This window comes from Artibeus jamaicensis, unplaced genomic scaffold (assembly GCF_021234435.1).
Source record: "Artibeus jamaicensis isolate MK-2021 breed Jamaican fruit bat unplaced genomic scaffold, CSHL_Jam_final scaffold_2375, whole genome shotgun sequence".
Classification (NCBI taxonomy): domain Eukaryota; kingdom Metazoa; phylum Chordata; class Mammalia; order Chiroptera; family Phyllostomidae; genus Artibeus; species Artibeus jamaicensis.
In genome coordinates, this window is record NW_026522032.1 from 758,533 (window position 1) to 772,080 (window position 13,548).

The 13,548-nt window shown below is 36.3% G+C and overlaps 1 protein-coding gene across 1 annotated transcript in view; it reads left to right on the top strand.

The window, feature by feature from the left end:
• The window catches only part of TEX11 (testis expressed 11), a 118,552-nt gene that overhangs the window by 77,251 nt on the left and 27,753 nt on the right, over positions 1-13,548 (top strand). Inside the window, exons 17-19 of the mRNA XM_053656654.1 lie at positions 6,765-6,889; positions 9,524-9,609; positions 12,261-12,317. Of these exons, the coding sequence (XP_053512629.1) occupies positions 6,765-6,889; positions 9,524-9,609; positions 12,261-12,317 (268 nt within the window). The remainder of the gene's footprint in view (positions 1-6,764; positions 6,890-9,523; positions 9,610-12,260; positions 12,318-13,548) is intronic.

Genomic DNA, 13,548 nt, shown 5'->3' on the forward strand with positions numbered 1-13,548 from the left:
ATTATGAATAGTTAAGAATAAAAGTACAGGGGCTACCTCAAGGGGATAGGATCTAGGCAGGTGTGGGACAAAAAGAGGGGAAAGTCTTTTCATGGTATACTTTTTTGTATGTTATGTTATTTGGACCAACCTATTCAAAAATTAAATTTACAAAGCTGTGGGGGCAGGGGACAGTATACTGCAAACATCTGTCAGTTTAAAATTGTCTTTATTGAAAGGAAGTCTTCAGAGTACCTTTGGACTGTTTTCACTTATTTGGGAAATGATTGGTGAGAGATCAAGCTTTGAAAAGGAGTTTCCATAATGTTGACAGTGTTGGAATTACTCACATGCATCTCATCCCATTAGTGCTCTGTCTTTTCCATTAAGATAAGCATAGTTTCCTAGCCTGTGTGCCTGCAAGCACGTGTATCTTGACTTGGTTAGGATATGCTGTGATGTTATTCCTGTTCAGCTGTCAGAGGAGCTGAGCATATCCTGGAGCAGCATGAGCTCCAGTCTGGTTGCTCTTCATGAAGGGCACAGGTTGATGAATTGAGAAACTTGAATCCAAACAGAATTTACACTAATTCAATCAAGTAACTATGAATGCCTTTTATGTGCATCGGAACTCCATTACTCAATTCATAAGAGAAAGGAAGATGACTTATTCTACACTGAAAAAGAAATTGTCTAGAATAGTAACAATACCTGTGTATTAATTAAGCAGTAGCAAATTGAAGTCAACTCTTTATCAGGGTTAATACTGGTGTCATGTCCATCATTGATGTTTTCATTAGACACTTCTGGGCTTTTGCTTTATTTGATGTATTATGTTGAAGCATAAAAGAACTTGAAAATATTTGCCAGCAGAAATTGCAACCCCCCCCCAGATTTCCTGTTAAACCTTTTATTTTAACATTCTATTAAAATAATTTTACTTTTAAACATAGCATTAGCTCAGTATTTTTAAAGTCATATTTATTGAAAATACATAGAATTTGCTCTTGCTAGTAGCTTGCTATGAGGTTTATTTATATTAATAATTCTATGAGTTTTGACAAATGCATTTAGTCATGTAACCACTAGTGTGATCAAGATACAGAACCAAAAAATTACTTCAGGCCTCTTTGCTGAAACTCCTTCCTATCACTTCCAGCCCTGGAAACTACTGATCTCATTTGTATCTCTATAGTTTTGCCTTTTCCAGAATGTCATATAAATGGAATCATGTATTTTTGAGCCTGGCTTCTCTCACTTAGCATATTGCATTTACAACTCATTTATACTGCTATGTTTCCATAGTTTGCTCTTTTTCCATTCCTCAGTCCAAAGTAATCACCCCTATAAATCTAGTACCCATCGATACCATATACAAATTACTATATTATTGAGTATATTTTCTATGCTATATTTTATATCCTCATGACTATTCTGTAACTACCAATTTGTATTCCTTTTTTTATTTTTGTTCAGTTACAGTTATCCCACTTTTTTCCCTTTTGTTTTTCCTTGCCCCCGACCCCTGCTCCCACAGTCAATCACCACCCCATTGTCCATACTCATAGGTCCTTTATATACTGTATGTTCCTTGACTTGCCCCTTCCCCTTCATTCCTCTGTTATACCCCTCCCCCCTCTCCTCTGGTTACTGTCGGTTTGTCCTTTATTTCCATGTCTCTGATTCTGTTTTGTTTGTTTGTTTGTTTGCTTGCTTGCTTGCTTGCTGGCTTGCTTTGTTAATCCCTTCACCTTTTTCTCCCATTGCCCCAACCCTCCTCCCATCTGGCAACCATCAAAATGTTCCTGTATCTATGCCTGTTTCTGTTCTACTTGTTTGCTTATTTTGTTTTTTAGATTCTACATATAAATGAAATTGTGGTATTTATCTTTGTCTGACTTATTTAACTTAGCAAAATGCCCTCTAGGTCCATCCATGTTATTGCAAGTGACAGGATTTCATTATTTTTTTATGGCTGAGTCATATTCCATTTTATACATGCAGTACTTCTTTATTAGTTCATATATTGATGGACACTTAGGCTGCTTCCATATCTTGGCTAATGTAAATAATGTTGGCAATGACAGTGTGGGTGTATATGTCTTTTCAGTTTAGTGTTTTTGGATTTCCAAAAAAAGGAAGTGCTGGGTCCTTCTTTGTGTCTTTTTGTAGCCTTTCCTTAAAGTCTGTTTTGCCTGGACTAAGTGTCGCTACCCAGCTTTTCATTTTGTTTTCTTTCCATCACATATCTCTTTCCATCCCTCCGCTTCCAGTCTACGTGTCTTTCCATATGAAGTGAGTCTCTTGTAGACAGCACATGTAAGGGTCTTGTTTTGTTATCCATTCAGCCACCCCTATATTTTTTGACTGGGGCATATAATCCTTTTGCATTTCAAGTAATTGTTGATGGATATATATTTATTGCCATTTTATTGTTCATATTTTTTTTCTTCTTGAAGGAGACCCTTTAACATTTCATATAATACTGATTTGGTGGCGATGAACTCCTTTGGCTTTTTCTTATCTAAGAAGGCCTTCCTTTATCCTTTAAGGTTCAAGGATAGGGTTAGGCCTGTGATTCATTTTGCATTAATTTTTTATTTGATTTAAGGTACGGATTGAAGTTCGTTCTTTTACACATATCTATCCAGTCATTCCAGTGTCATTTATTTTAAAACTGTCCTTTCTGAACAGAATTACACCGTTTCTGAATGGTGCAATTTGCACCGTTATTGAAAAATCACTTATCATAGATGTATGGGTCTCTTACTGGATTCTTCATTCTGTTCCATTAAACTATTCATCCATCTTTACATCATTATCACACTGTATTGATTACCATAGCTATGTAACAAATTTGAAATCATGCAGTGTTAGTCCTTCAACTTTGTTCTTGTCTTTCCAATTATTTTGGCTAAAGTCTTTTGTATATCTCTATGAATTTTATAATTAGTTGTTCAATTTCTACAAAAGTGAATATTGGATGAGATCATACTGAACCTGTATATTGGTTTGGAGAGAATTGTCATGTTCCAATCCATGAACAAGTTGTAAAACTCCATTTATTTAAGTCTTTAATTTCTCTCAGAGATGTCTTCTTTCAGTATATAGGTCTTGTGCATCTTTTGTCAGATTTCTTCCTAAGAATATAATATTTTATGCTATTTGAAATAGCATTATAAAGCCCTGGCTGGTGTAGCTCAGTAGATTGAGCGTGGGCCTATGAGCCACACGATCCTGGTTCAATTCCCAGTCAGGGCACATGCCTGGGTTGCAGGCCAGTTCCCAGCAGGGGACTCACAAGAGGCAACCATACATTGATATTTCTCTCCTTCTCTCCTTCCCTTCCCCTCTAAAGATAAATAAATAAAATCTTTAAAAAAGGAAATAGCATTATAAAAATCTTTAGTTTCTGATTGCTCATTGCTAGTATGTAGAAATACAAATGATTTTATATATTGACCTTATATCTTACAAACTTGCTAAATTCACTTATTAGTTCCAGTAGCTTACTTGTATGTTCTCTCAGATTTTTCTAGTGAGATGATCATGTTGTCTGTGTATGAAAATAATCTTACTTGTTCTTGTCCAATCTGAATACAATTTTTTTTGTTTTATTGTATTTGTTAGTATCTCCTGTTCAGTGTTGAATAAAATAGGTGAGAACAGACATCCTTATCTGAGAGGGAAGGTATTTATTGAGTCCTTATCTATTAAGTTTTATGATGTGTTAGGTATAGGCTTTTCACAGATACCTTTTGTCAGGTTGAGGAAGTTCCCTTCTATTTCTAGTTTTCTGGGAGTTGTTTTTTTTTTTTTTTAATGGGAATGGATGTTGAATTTGAGCATATGATTTTTCTGCATCTACTGAAGTAACCAATTTTTTAAGTTTGTTAATGTGATCAGTTGCATGGATTTTCAACTGTTAAACACTACATTCTTGGAATAAACACTTGCTCATAATATATTCTTTTTTAGACTTGGAAGCAGAATCTCTGGGTCAAAATGCAGTTCCATTTTTAGTTTGTTTTTTTTTTTTGATGGTTTAACAGGAGAATTTTATTTTTTAAAATTTTATTTAGTTATTTTTCAAGTACAGTTTTTTGTCTATTTCTCCCATCCCAGCCTCCCCCCGCCCCTTGCTCCCCACCTCCCTCCCATTTCCACCCCCCTTAGTTCTCGTCCCTGTGTCCTTCCTATTTTTTCCTCCACCTATATTATTCTTAATATCTATTTTCTACCTGCCCTGTCTATTTTCTACCTATCATTTATGCTTATTTCCTGTACCTTCCCCCCTCCCTCTCTCCCTCCCACTCCCCTGCTGGTAACCCTCCATGTGATCTCCATTTCTGTGATTCTCTTTCTGTTCTAGTTGTTTGCTTAGTTTGTTTTTGTTTGTTTGTTTGTTTGTTTGTTTGTTTGTTTTTAGGTTCAGTTGTTAATAGTTGTGTGTTTCTTGTCATTTTACTGTTCATATTTTTTATCTTCTTTTTAGATTCCCTTTAACATTTCATAAAATAAGGGCTTGGTGATGATGAACTCCTTTAACTTGACCTTATCTGGGAAGCACTTTATCTGCCCTTCCATTCTAAATATAATAACTTTGCTGGAGAGAGTAATCTTGGATGTAGGTCCTCGCCATTCATGACTTGGAATACTTCTTTCCAGCCCCTTCTTGCCTGTAAGGTCTCTTTTGAGAAATCAGCTGATAGTCTGATGGGAACTCCTTTTAGGTAACTCTCTCCTTTTCTCTTGCCGCTTTTAAGATTCTCTCCTTATCTTTTATCTTGGCAATGTAATTATTGTGCCTTGGTGTGTGCTTCCTTGGGTCCCACTTTTTTAGGACTCTGTGAGCTTCCTGGACTTCCTGAAAGTCTATTTCCTTCACCAGATCGGGGAATTTCTCCTTCATTGTGTTTTCAAGTAAGTTTTCAATTTCTTGCTCTCCCTCTTCTCCTTCTGGCAGCCCTATATTTCGGATGTTGGAATGTTTAAAGTTGTCTGGAAGTTCCTGAGCCTCTCCTCATATTTTTGAATTCTTGTTTCTTCATTCTGTTCTGGTTGAATGTTTATTTCTTCCTTCTGCTCCAAACAGTTGATTTGAGTCCCAGTTCTCTTCCCATCACTGTTGGTTCCTTGTACATTTTCCTTTATTTAACTTTTTTTTAAAGAATTTTATTTATTTACCTTTAAGAGGGGAAGGGAAGGAGAGAGGGAGAGAAATATCAGTGTATGGGTGCTTCTGGTGCACCCCTTGCTGGAAACTGGCCCCTGCTGGGAACTGGCCTGCAACCCAGGCATGTGCCCTGACTGGGAATCGAACCGCGATCGTCTGGTTCACAGGCCCGCACTCAATCCACTGAGCTACATCAGCCAGGGCTTATTTAACTTTTCATACCCTTCATTTTTTCCTCTATTTTGTGACCATACTTAACGAATTCTGTGAGCATCCTGATTACTAGTGTTTTGAACTCTGCATCTTGTAGATTGCTTATCTACTTGTTGCTTAGTTGTATTTTTTCTGAAGCTTGGATCTGGTCTTTCATTTGGGCCATTTTTCTGTCACAGCATACCTGTTATGTAGTAAGAGGCGAAGCCTTAGTTATTCACCAGGGTGGGGCAACCCACATCACTGCATTGTGACCTGTGTGTGGGGGAGGAGTCCGAGAGGGAACAATGGTGCTTGCATGGCTCTCTGCTGGATTTCAGTCACTTCCTCTGCTACCCACAATCAAATTGGGCCCTTCTAGTGTTGATTCCTGGGTGGGTGGGTTTGTGTATGTTTTAGGACCCTGTGGGTCTCTCCAACAAACTCTCCTATGAGGCTGGGAATTTCTCCTGCTGCTTCAACCCTCACAGGATTTTTCAGTGAGAGGTTTGAGGCTTTATTTCCTGGCACTGTGACCTTGGGTTGCACGGTCAGTCTTGCTCCCTAGTTGTTCCTCATGGTTATTCACACGCAGATGTGGGACTGCCCACTCTTCCAGCTGCCGCCTTTCCCACCTGGGTCTACCAGCCACCACCTTGCTCCGAGATCTCTCTGCCCCTCCTACTGGGATGAATGTTTTCATGAATGTTTGATAGACAAATGTTTTTTCTTTAACTTCTGGGTTGTTGGACTTCCATACAGTTTGATTTTATGTGTTTTTTTATTTGTTGTTGTCCTTCTTTTGGTTGTGTGAGGAGGCACAGTGTGTACTACCTACACCTCCATCTTGGCCAGAAGTCTCTGTTAATTAGTTTATTTTGTTCATTAGATTCTACATATTAGTGAGATCATCTTTCACTGACTGGCTTATTTCACTTAGCATAATAGTGTCCAGGTCCATCCATGCTGTCTTTACTACATATATTACTACATTATCATAGTCTACCTTTAAGACATAATGGAATACAATACTATCATTCATTTATTCTACTACATTCTGTATTCCACTTTATGGATATACCAAAATGCATTTAGCCTATCCATTGTTGGTGGAATTTAGGTTGCTTCCATATTTTATTCTTATAAATATTGTTAGATGAACATACTTGTTTTTGCTTGCTTTTGCATATATGTCTGTGGGATAAATTCACAGAGGCGAATTGTTCAGTTGGGCATTTTTCTGACATTTAAGTCTTCCTTGAAAGTTTAGTAATTTAGATGACTATGGAAATTAATATTTTGGAGATATTAATGCTCATAAAATGTGTTCCAAAGTCATTGTGATATAATTAATCATTGGTAACTATTATCTTTTATAAGAGCATCTCATGTTTTGAATTGTTTTCTTGTTTTTCAGCTATGCGAGCAATTACCGCTTTCAAGGATACACTAATGTCTGAAGAGCCAGCAGAGACTGACTTATTTACAGATGCTCGTTCACATGTCAGGCTTTTAGGCTTAGCTGCCCAGTTTGCTCTAGAGGTAACTCTTATGTATTATTTATGAAATTTTTACCTATTTTTCATTTTGAGAGACAATTTAGGCACAAGAGAGACCTGCGCTTACTCCTTTTAGTATTTGGTCTCATATTTTCACACCAGCCTTGATTGCAGAATTGTTATATTTCTCTTCATTTCTTTATACTGTAAATGAAACAAAATGAGGTAACAGATTTGTGCTTAAGACTATAGAAAAAATAAATATAAGAAAACATTAAGTTTAGAAAGAAGCACCCAATTTAAAATGCTATGCCATGCAAACAAATTCAGTGGTTATCTATTAAGAAACTTATTTTTCTCATCAATTTGAAAAAAATAAAACCAGTTTAAATGTCCACGGACCTCTTCGGTTCTTGACCACAAAGCACTCTTGCTTCAGAAGTAATAAGTATTTGCACCCTGTTTTTCACCTGCAGAATTCTAGTCCTTAGTAATATATAAGATTAGGAAAAGCATCATAGCAACTGTGGAGCTCTTAGACCCAATGATGGACTAGATTCTTAATTTCATCATTTGTAAAAATAAAGGTAATACGTACCTACAGAATTGTGGAAATTAACTGAGAAGGTAGCTAAAGATGTGATTTGAAGCTTGGTCTACGAATACAGTATTTCTGTTATTATTAACACATGTACATCCTGGCCACAGCAGCTATTTCTTCTACTTTATCTCATATTACTCCCCTACATCATCATCATATGTTCAGTGCTGGGGTGAGTGAGAATGTATCTTAAGACTGAAAAATGAAGCAGGCAACTTCATAGAATATAACAGAATTTACTATAAAACAGTTTACTCATGGGAAGATTGGGTCAGAGTGGAACAGATGACCCAACTATTATGCACAGATTATTCTCCACTACTAGACCCCTGTTACAGTTTTATAGTATAACTTTGGTGCTAATGACTGACAGAACAAAGGGACAAAGAAAGCAGTAGTGCCAGGGGTCATACCTCCTAGTGGTCTTGTGACACGTGATTGTTTATAATTGATGCTATTGCTACTTTAATATTTATCTCAGTTGATGTCATTCTGGGTGTTATAACAACAATATTTATAGCTATGTTTTAAGCAATACAGATAATCATCAATTAGAAGTCTTTGATATGCTTTCTAAGAGCAATGATGTTGGTCAAAGATCACAGCATGAAACTTCAAATGAAATCTGAGACATAAAGATGGGGTTAGTTTTGTTTACATCTACATGTAGACATCATAGTAATATAAGCTACCATTACATTAGCCAAAGATCTAGGATGGTGAAGACATAAGTCCTCTATCACTCCAACCAAACATAGTGTCTCTCAAACAGGCCAATCACATTCCTTTTTACATGTTTTGTTTATACCATCTTTAAAAAAGCATTCTTGCTTATTTAAATGGTACCCTTTTCAAAGCCCAACCTAAGGTTTCCCTCCACTGTGGAGACTTCCCAAATCATTTCCATCCTCATGTTCTCTATCTATTTTGAATTTCAGTAATTTGTAACATGCATGCTAGTCATGGCCTTATACTGCTAATGTATGGCTTGTCCACCCAAATCAACTTGTGAAATCTTTGAGGACCATATTTTTAGCACCTAGCCCAATATCTTGCCCATAGTGGTTACTGAATATGGTTTGAATGATCTATGTCTTAATGTTAATAAATAGAATAACAGAACTCTTAGAGGAGGAAAAATATTTGGCAGATGCAGATACAGGATACGTTTGTGTAGGATGTTAAAGAGGAGAAGAAATGAGAGGAATTTGGTAGTGGGGAAGTCAAAGGCAAATACCTTTTTAAGTGAAGGTTTATAAATTTATATTTTATATGGAAAGCAGAAGAATTATGGAACTGTACTTCTGAACAGTAAAATGGCTTTAATGAGGTGGAGAAAATTTTAAAAAATACCTAAAAGTAGTTTGAATTAGAGGATGGGTGACCAAACCCAAGAAATTGAATATATACCCACAAAGGAATAAGTATAGTATCCAGTTTTCACTCACTACAGTTGCTTTATAAATGGCATTTGAAATGCTAGTGAGAATATCATACACTTGGCAAATATTTGTTGAGTAACTCCTATGTGCCAGGCACTGTTCTAGTATCTTGGGATAACTAAGGAAATGAAACAGTGATAGGCTTTCTTGAAGCTTACATTCAAGCAGAAGGAAAGCAGATAATAAACAAGCAAATTTGTATATGTTAGAAGTTGATGGGTCATACAAAAAATAGAGCAGAATAAAAAAGGATCAGGAGTGATAGTGGGATGGATTGGTGTGAGTTATCATTTTAAATAGGGTAGTGAGGGTAGGTCTCATTGAGAAGATAACACTTGTGCAAAGAATTGAAAGCCAATACAGAGACCCTATGGTAAGGTTCCAAGTATAGCAAGGTTGGCAGGGCTCTTAGTGTTTCTGCATAGGGAGGAATGGGTTTCTGACACCAATATGAACCTCTTCTGTTTCTGTCAATGAGCTGTATTATTCTACCATCTTGCAAGACCTCTTTTGAGAATACAAAATGAACAAATTGATATATTTTTCTTGTCGTTAATGGGCAGGAATATGGATAACATTTTGTAAATATCACTTTGAGGCATAATTTAACATAATTCTATTTTGTCCTTTTTAGAATGGACAACAAGCTGTGGGAGAAAAAGCTTTGGAATATTTAGCTATATGTTCAGAAGACCCAGAACAAGTCTTGATAGCTTTAAAGTAAGTAATTCACATCCTATAGAGAGGAAGGGATTTCCTGCATGTGTGCATGCCATGTTTTATCTGTTCATCCAGACACTTAGATTGTTTTCATAATCTTGACTGCTGTGAATAATGCGGCAGTGAACATGAGAGCACAGATATCTCCTCAAGGCAGTGATTGTCTTTCCTTTGGATATATAACCAGAAGTGGGAACTGCTGTCTCATGTGGTAGTTATGTTTTTAATTTTTGAGAAACCTTCTTACTGTTTTCCATAGTGGCTGTACCAATTTATAATCCCACTAACAGTGCAAAAGTTCCCCTTTTTTCACATCCTCACAAACACTTAGCTCTTATGATGCCATTCTAACAGGTGTGAGGTGATATCTCACTGTGGTTTTGATTTGCATTTCTCTGATGATTAGTGATGTTGAGCATCTTTTCATGTACTGCTTGGCCATCTGTATGTCTTCTTTGGAAAAATATCTTTTCAGGTCCTTTGCTCATTTTAGAATCAGATCGGTTGGGTTTTTGTGCCTTTGTTTTTCTATTGAGTCATATGAGTTTCTTTATTTAAAGTTTTATTTATTTTTAGAGAGAGAGGGAGAGAGAAAGAAACATTGTGTGCAAGAGAAACATCAATCAATCAGTTGCCTCTTGCACACCCCCAATTGGGGACCTGGCCTGCAACCCAGGCATGTTCCCTGACTGGGAATCGAGTCAGTGACCTTTTGGTTTGTGGGACGATGCCTAACCCACACCAGTCAAGGCATATAAGTTCCTTATATACTGTGGATGTTTACCCTTATCAGATACATGGTTTGCAAATATTTTCTCCCATTCTGTACGTTGCATTTTCATTTTGTTGATAATTTTTTTCTTTTTTGCTGTACAGAAGCTTTTTAGCTTGATGTAGTCCCACTTATTAATTTTTGCTTTTCTTGTTTATGCTTTGAGTGTCATATCCAAAAAATCATTGTCAAGAAGCTCTTTTCCTGTGGTTTCTTCTAGGGTTTTTGTGGTTTCAGGTTTTATATTTGACTTTAGTCCATTTCAAGTTAATTTTTTGAGAGTAATACAAGATATGGGACCCAGTTTCCTTTTTTTTTTTTTTTTTTTTGCATGTGAATATCCAGTTTCCCCAACACCATTTATTGAAAAAAAAACTGTCTTTCATCTTTTGAGTATTCTTGGCTCCCTTGTCCAATATTAGCTGATTATATATATGTGGACTTATTTCTGGACTCTATTAATTTTATTACCTTGGTCTGTATGACTATTTTTATGCCAGTACCATGCTGATTACTATAGCTTTGTGGTATAACTTTAAGTCAGGATGAGTGATCCCTTCAGCTTTGCTGTTTCTCAAGATTGCTTTGGCTACTTGGGGTCTTTTGTAGTTCCACAGAAATTTTAGGATTTATTTTTTATTCCTGTAAAAAAATACCATCAGAAATTTGATAGGGATGCTTAATTAAAAAAAAAATCCCTGGCTGGTGTGGTTCAGTTGATTGGAGCGTTGTCTGGTACACTGAAAGGCTGCAGGTTCGATTCCCAGTCAGGGAACATACCAAGGTTGGGGGTTCAACCTAGATATGTTTCTCTCTCTCTCTGTCTCTGTCTATCTCTATCTCTACCTCTGAGCCTCCTTTTTCCTCTAAAAGCAATGAAAAGATGTTCTCGGGTAAGGATTAAAAAAGATAACTGTTGAACCTGATTTCCCCCCTTTTCTCTTTATGAGGGAAAATAGTTTATCAAAAGGGAACTTCTACAATAGTAAGGCAGAGGAAAGTGAGGTAGGAAAGTGATGTGACTGAGAATATGCCAGTGGGAAAAATTGGAAACCAGAAGGGCTACTTGAGGCCACGCTGCCAAAGGGAAGTGGAGTCCCAGAAATACAAGTATCAGAAGGAGTCCTGAGATACTTGCATGCTTTCAGTCAGATAAATATCTAAAATCATTCAAAATAGATGGTATTTTTGAAAGATTTTTTAGGATCTGGCCCTGGTTGGTGTGGCTCAGTAGACTGAGTGCCCACCTGCAAATTAAAAGGGCACCAGTTCGATTCCTGGTCAGGGCACATGCGTAGGTTGTACACCAGGTCCTCAGTTGGGGACCTGTGAGAGGCAGCTGTTAGGTATTTCTTCCACATTACTGTTTCTCTCCCTCTCTTTTTCCTTCCCTTCCCCTCTCTCTAAAAGTAAAGAAAATCCTTTTTTAAAGATTTTTGGCATTTGAAACTTTACAAACTGACATTATTTTGTCCATGTATCATTATGCTGCCAGATTTGTTCAAAGAATAGTCATCCTAGTTTGTGTGGAATCCAAATGCTGCTCCAGATTCCTTTATGGGAAGAAAAAACACATGAACACTTGTTTGTATATGATACTTGATGTTCTAGCAGGTGATTTGGAACAATGATGTACACTGTGGAACAATTTGCGAATTTGTCATAAACATCGCTTTTGTTTTTAAATTATTTAATTTACCCTTCCAAAATTACAAATTGGTATATTTTCATTATAACCATTAAAAATAATACAAAGATTCATAAATAAAATAGAATTAATCTCCTTTCTGCCTTCTGAGGTAAACAAGGTTAATAATTTGGTATGTATTCTTTGACATGTCTCTTCTTAAGTGTCACTGTATATTACTTTATCATACAGGTGCCTGTGCCGTCTTATTGTTCCAAAAGTTTCTGATGTGCAGGAATCTGAAAACAAGTAAGTTCTCTCAATGGAAGCAATGTATTCATCATTAGAAAAATCATAGTAGTAGCTTTCAATAGAAACTTTATATCAAGAGAGGTATAGTATAGTGGGTAAGACCATTATAGGCTGTGGGGCTAGTCTTCTGGCTTTATATCCTGGCTCTGCCACTTACTACATGTGTGACCTGGGCTAGTTTCCCTGTCCACACAAAGGGAATAATTATACTGCCTACTCTATGGGGTTGCTGTGGTGACTGGATGAATAAATACATGTAAAACATTTAGAAGAAAATTACTAGGAACTTACTAAGCCCTAAACAATGTTAGCTGTGATTTCATTATGATATTGCATCTGTTTCCTTCTTTCTTAAGAGGAGACTTAAATATTGATATATCCCACAGAAGCATATGACCTTGTTGACTTGTTCATGCTGATCCTGATTCTGTATCAGTTCAGCTGAGAGTATTCAAATACCTCTCTGCTCATAGTTTCCATGGCATAAGATATTAAGAAATTAACAGTTTGTGGGAGAATTGGGTCATTGATATTTTCCATTCACAAAATTCACAACGTCCTAATGATTTGAAAGAAAACTCTATTCAAGGCCTTGATTGGGGATAGCTTTCAGAGAACTATTACCGTCTTTGCATTCTCTAATCGGACAAAACTCTGCTTTTTGTGTACCTCTACTTCACTTTTGCTTTATACATTTGGACCTGGAGATAATATATTTTTCAGCTAAATTATTTGGGAAATATCTGTGATTGAGATAATATTGCATTGATGACAAGTCTTTTCATAATACAAATTTTACCCAAGCATGTATGGTTTTACTTCTTTACAAGCCCTGTGAACCCATTGCAAGGCAACTCAATCAACACCCACAACAAAAGCTATTGAGACAAATGGAAATTTGAATAATGACCAAATATTTGATTGCATTAAGAAGTTATTAATTTTTAGGCATATAATGGATTAGTGGTTATATTTCTTTTTTTAAAAATCCTTGACTGTTAGAGACATATCCTAAAATATTTATGGATGAAATGATGTGAAGTCTGGAATTTGCTTCAAAATAATATGGGAGGGGAAGGAGTGGAGCATATTGAAGTAAGCTTGATGATGAGTTAATAATTATTGAAGCGGAATGATAGGTACATGGGAATTCACATGTATGTTAACATATAAGTATCTTTGAAATTTTATGCAAAAAGTAAATGAACTAACAAAATAGAAACAGACT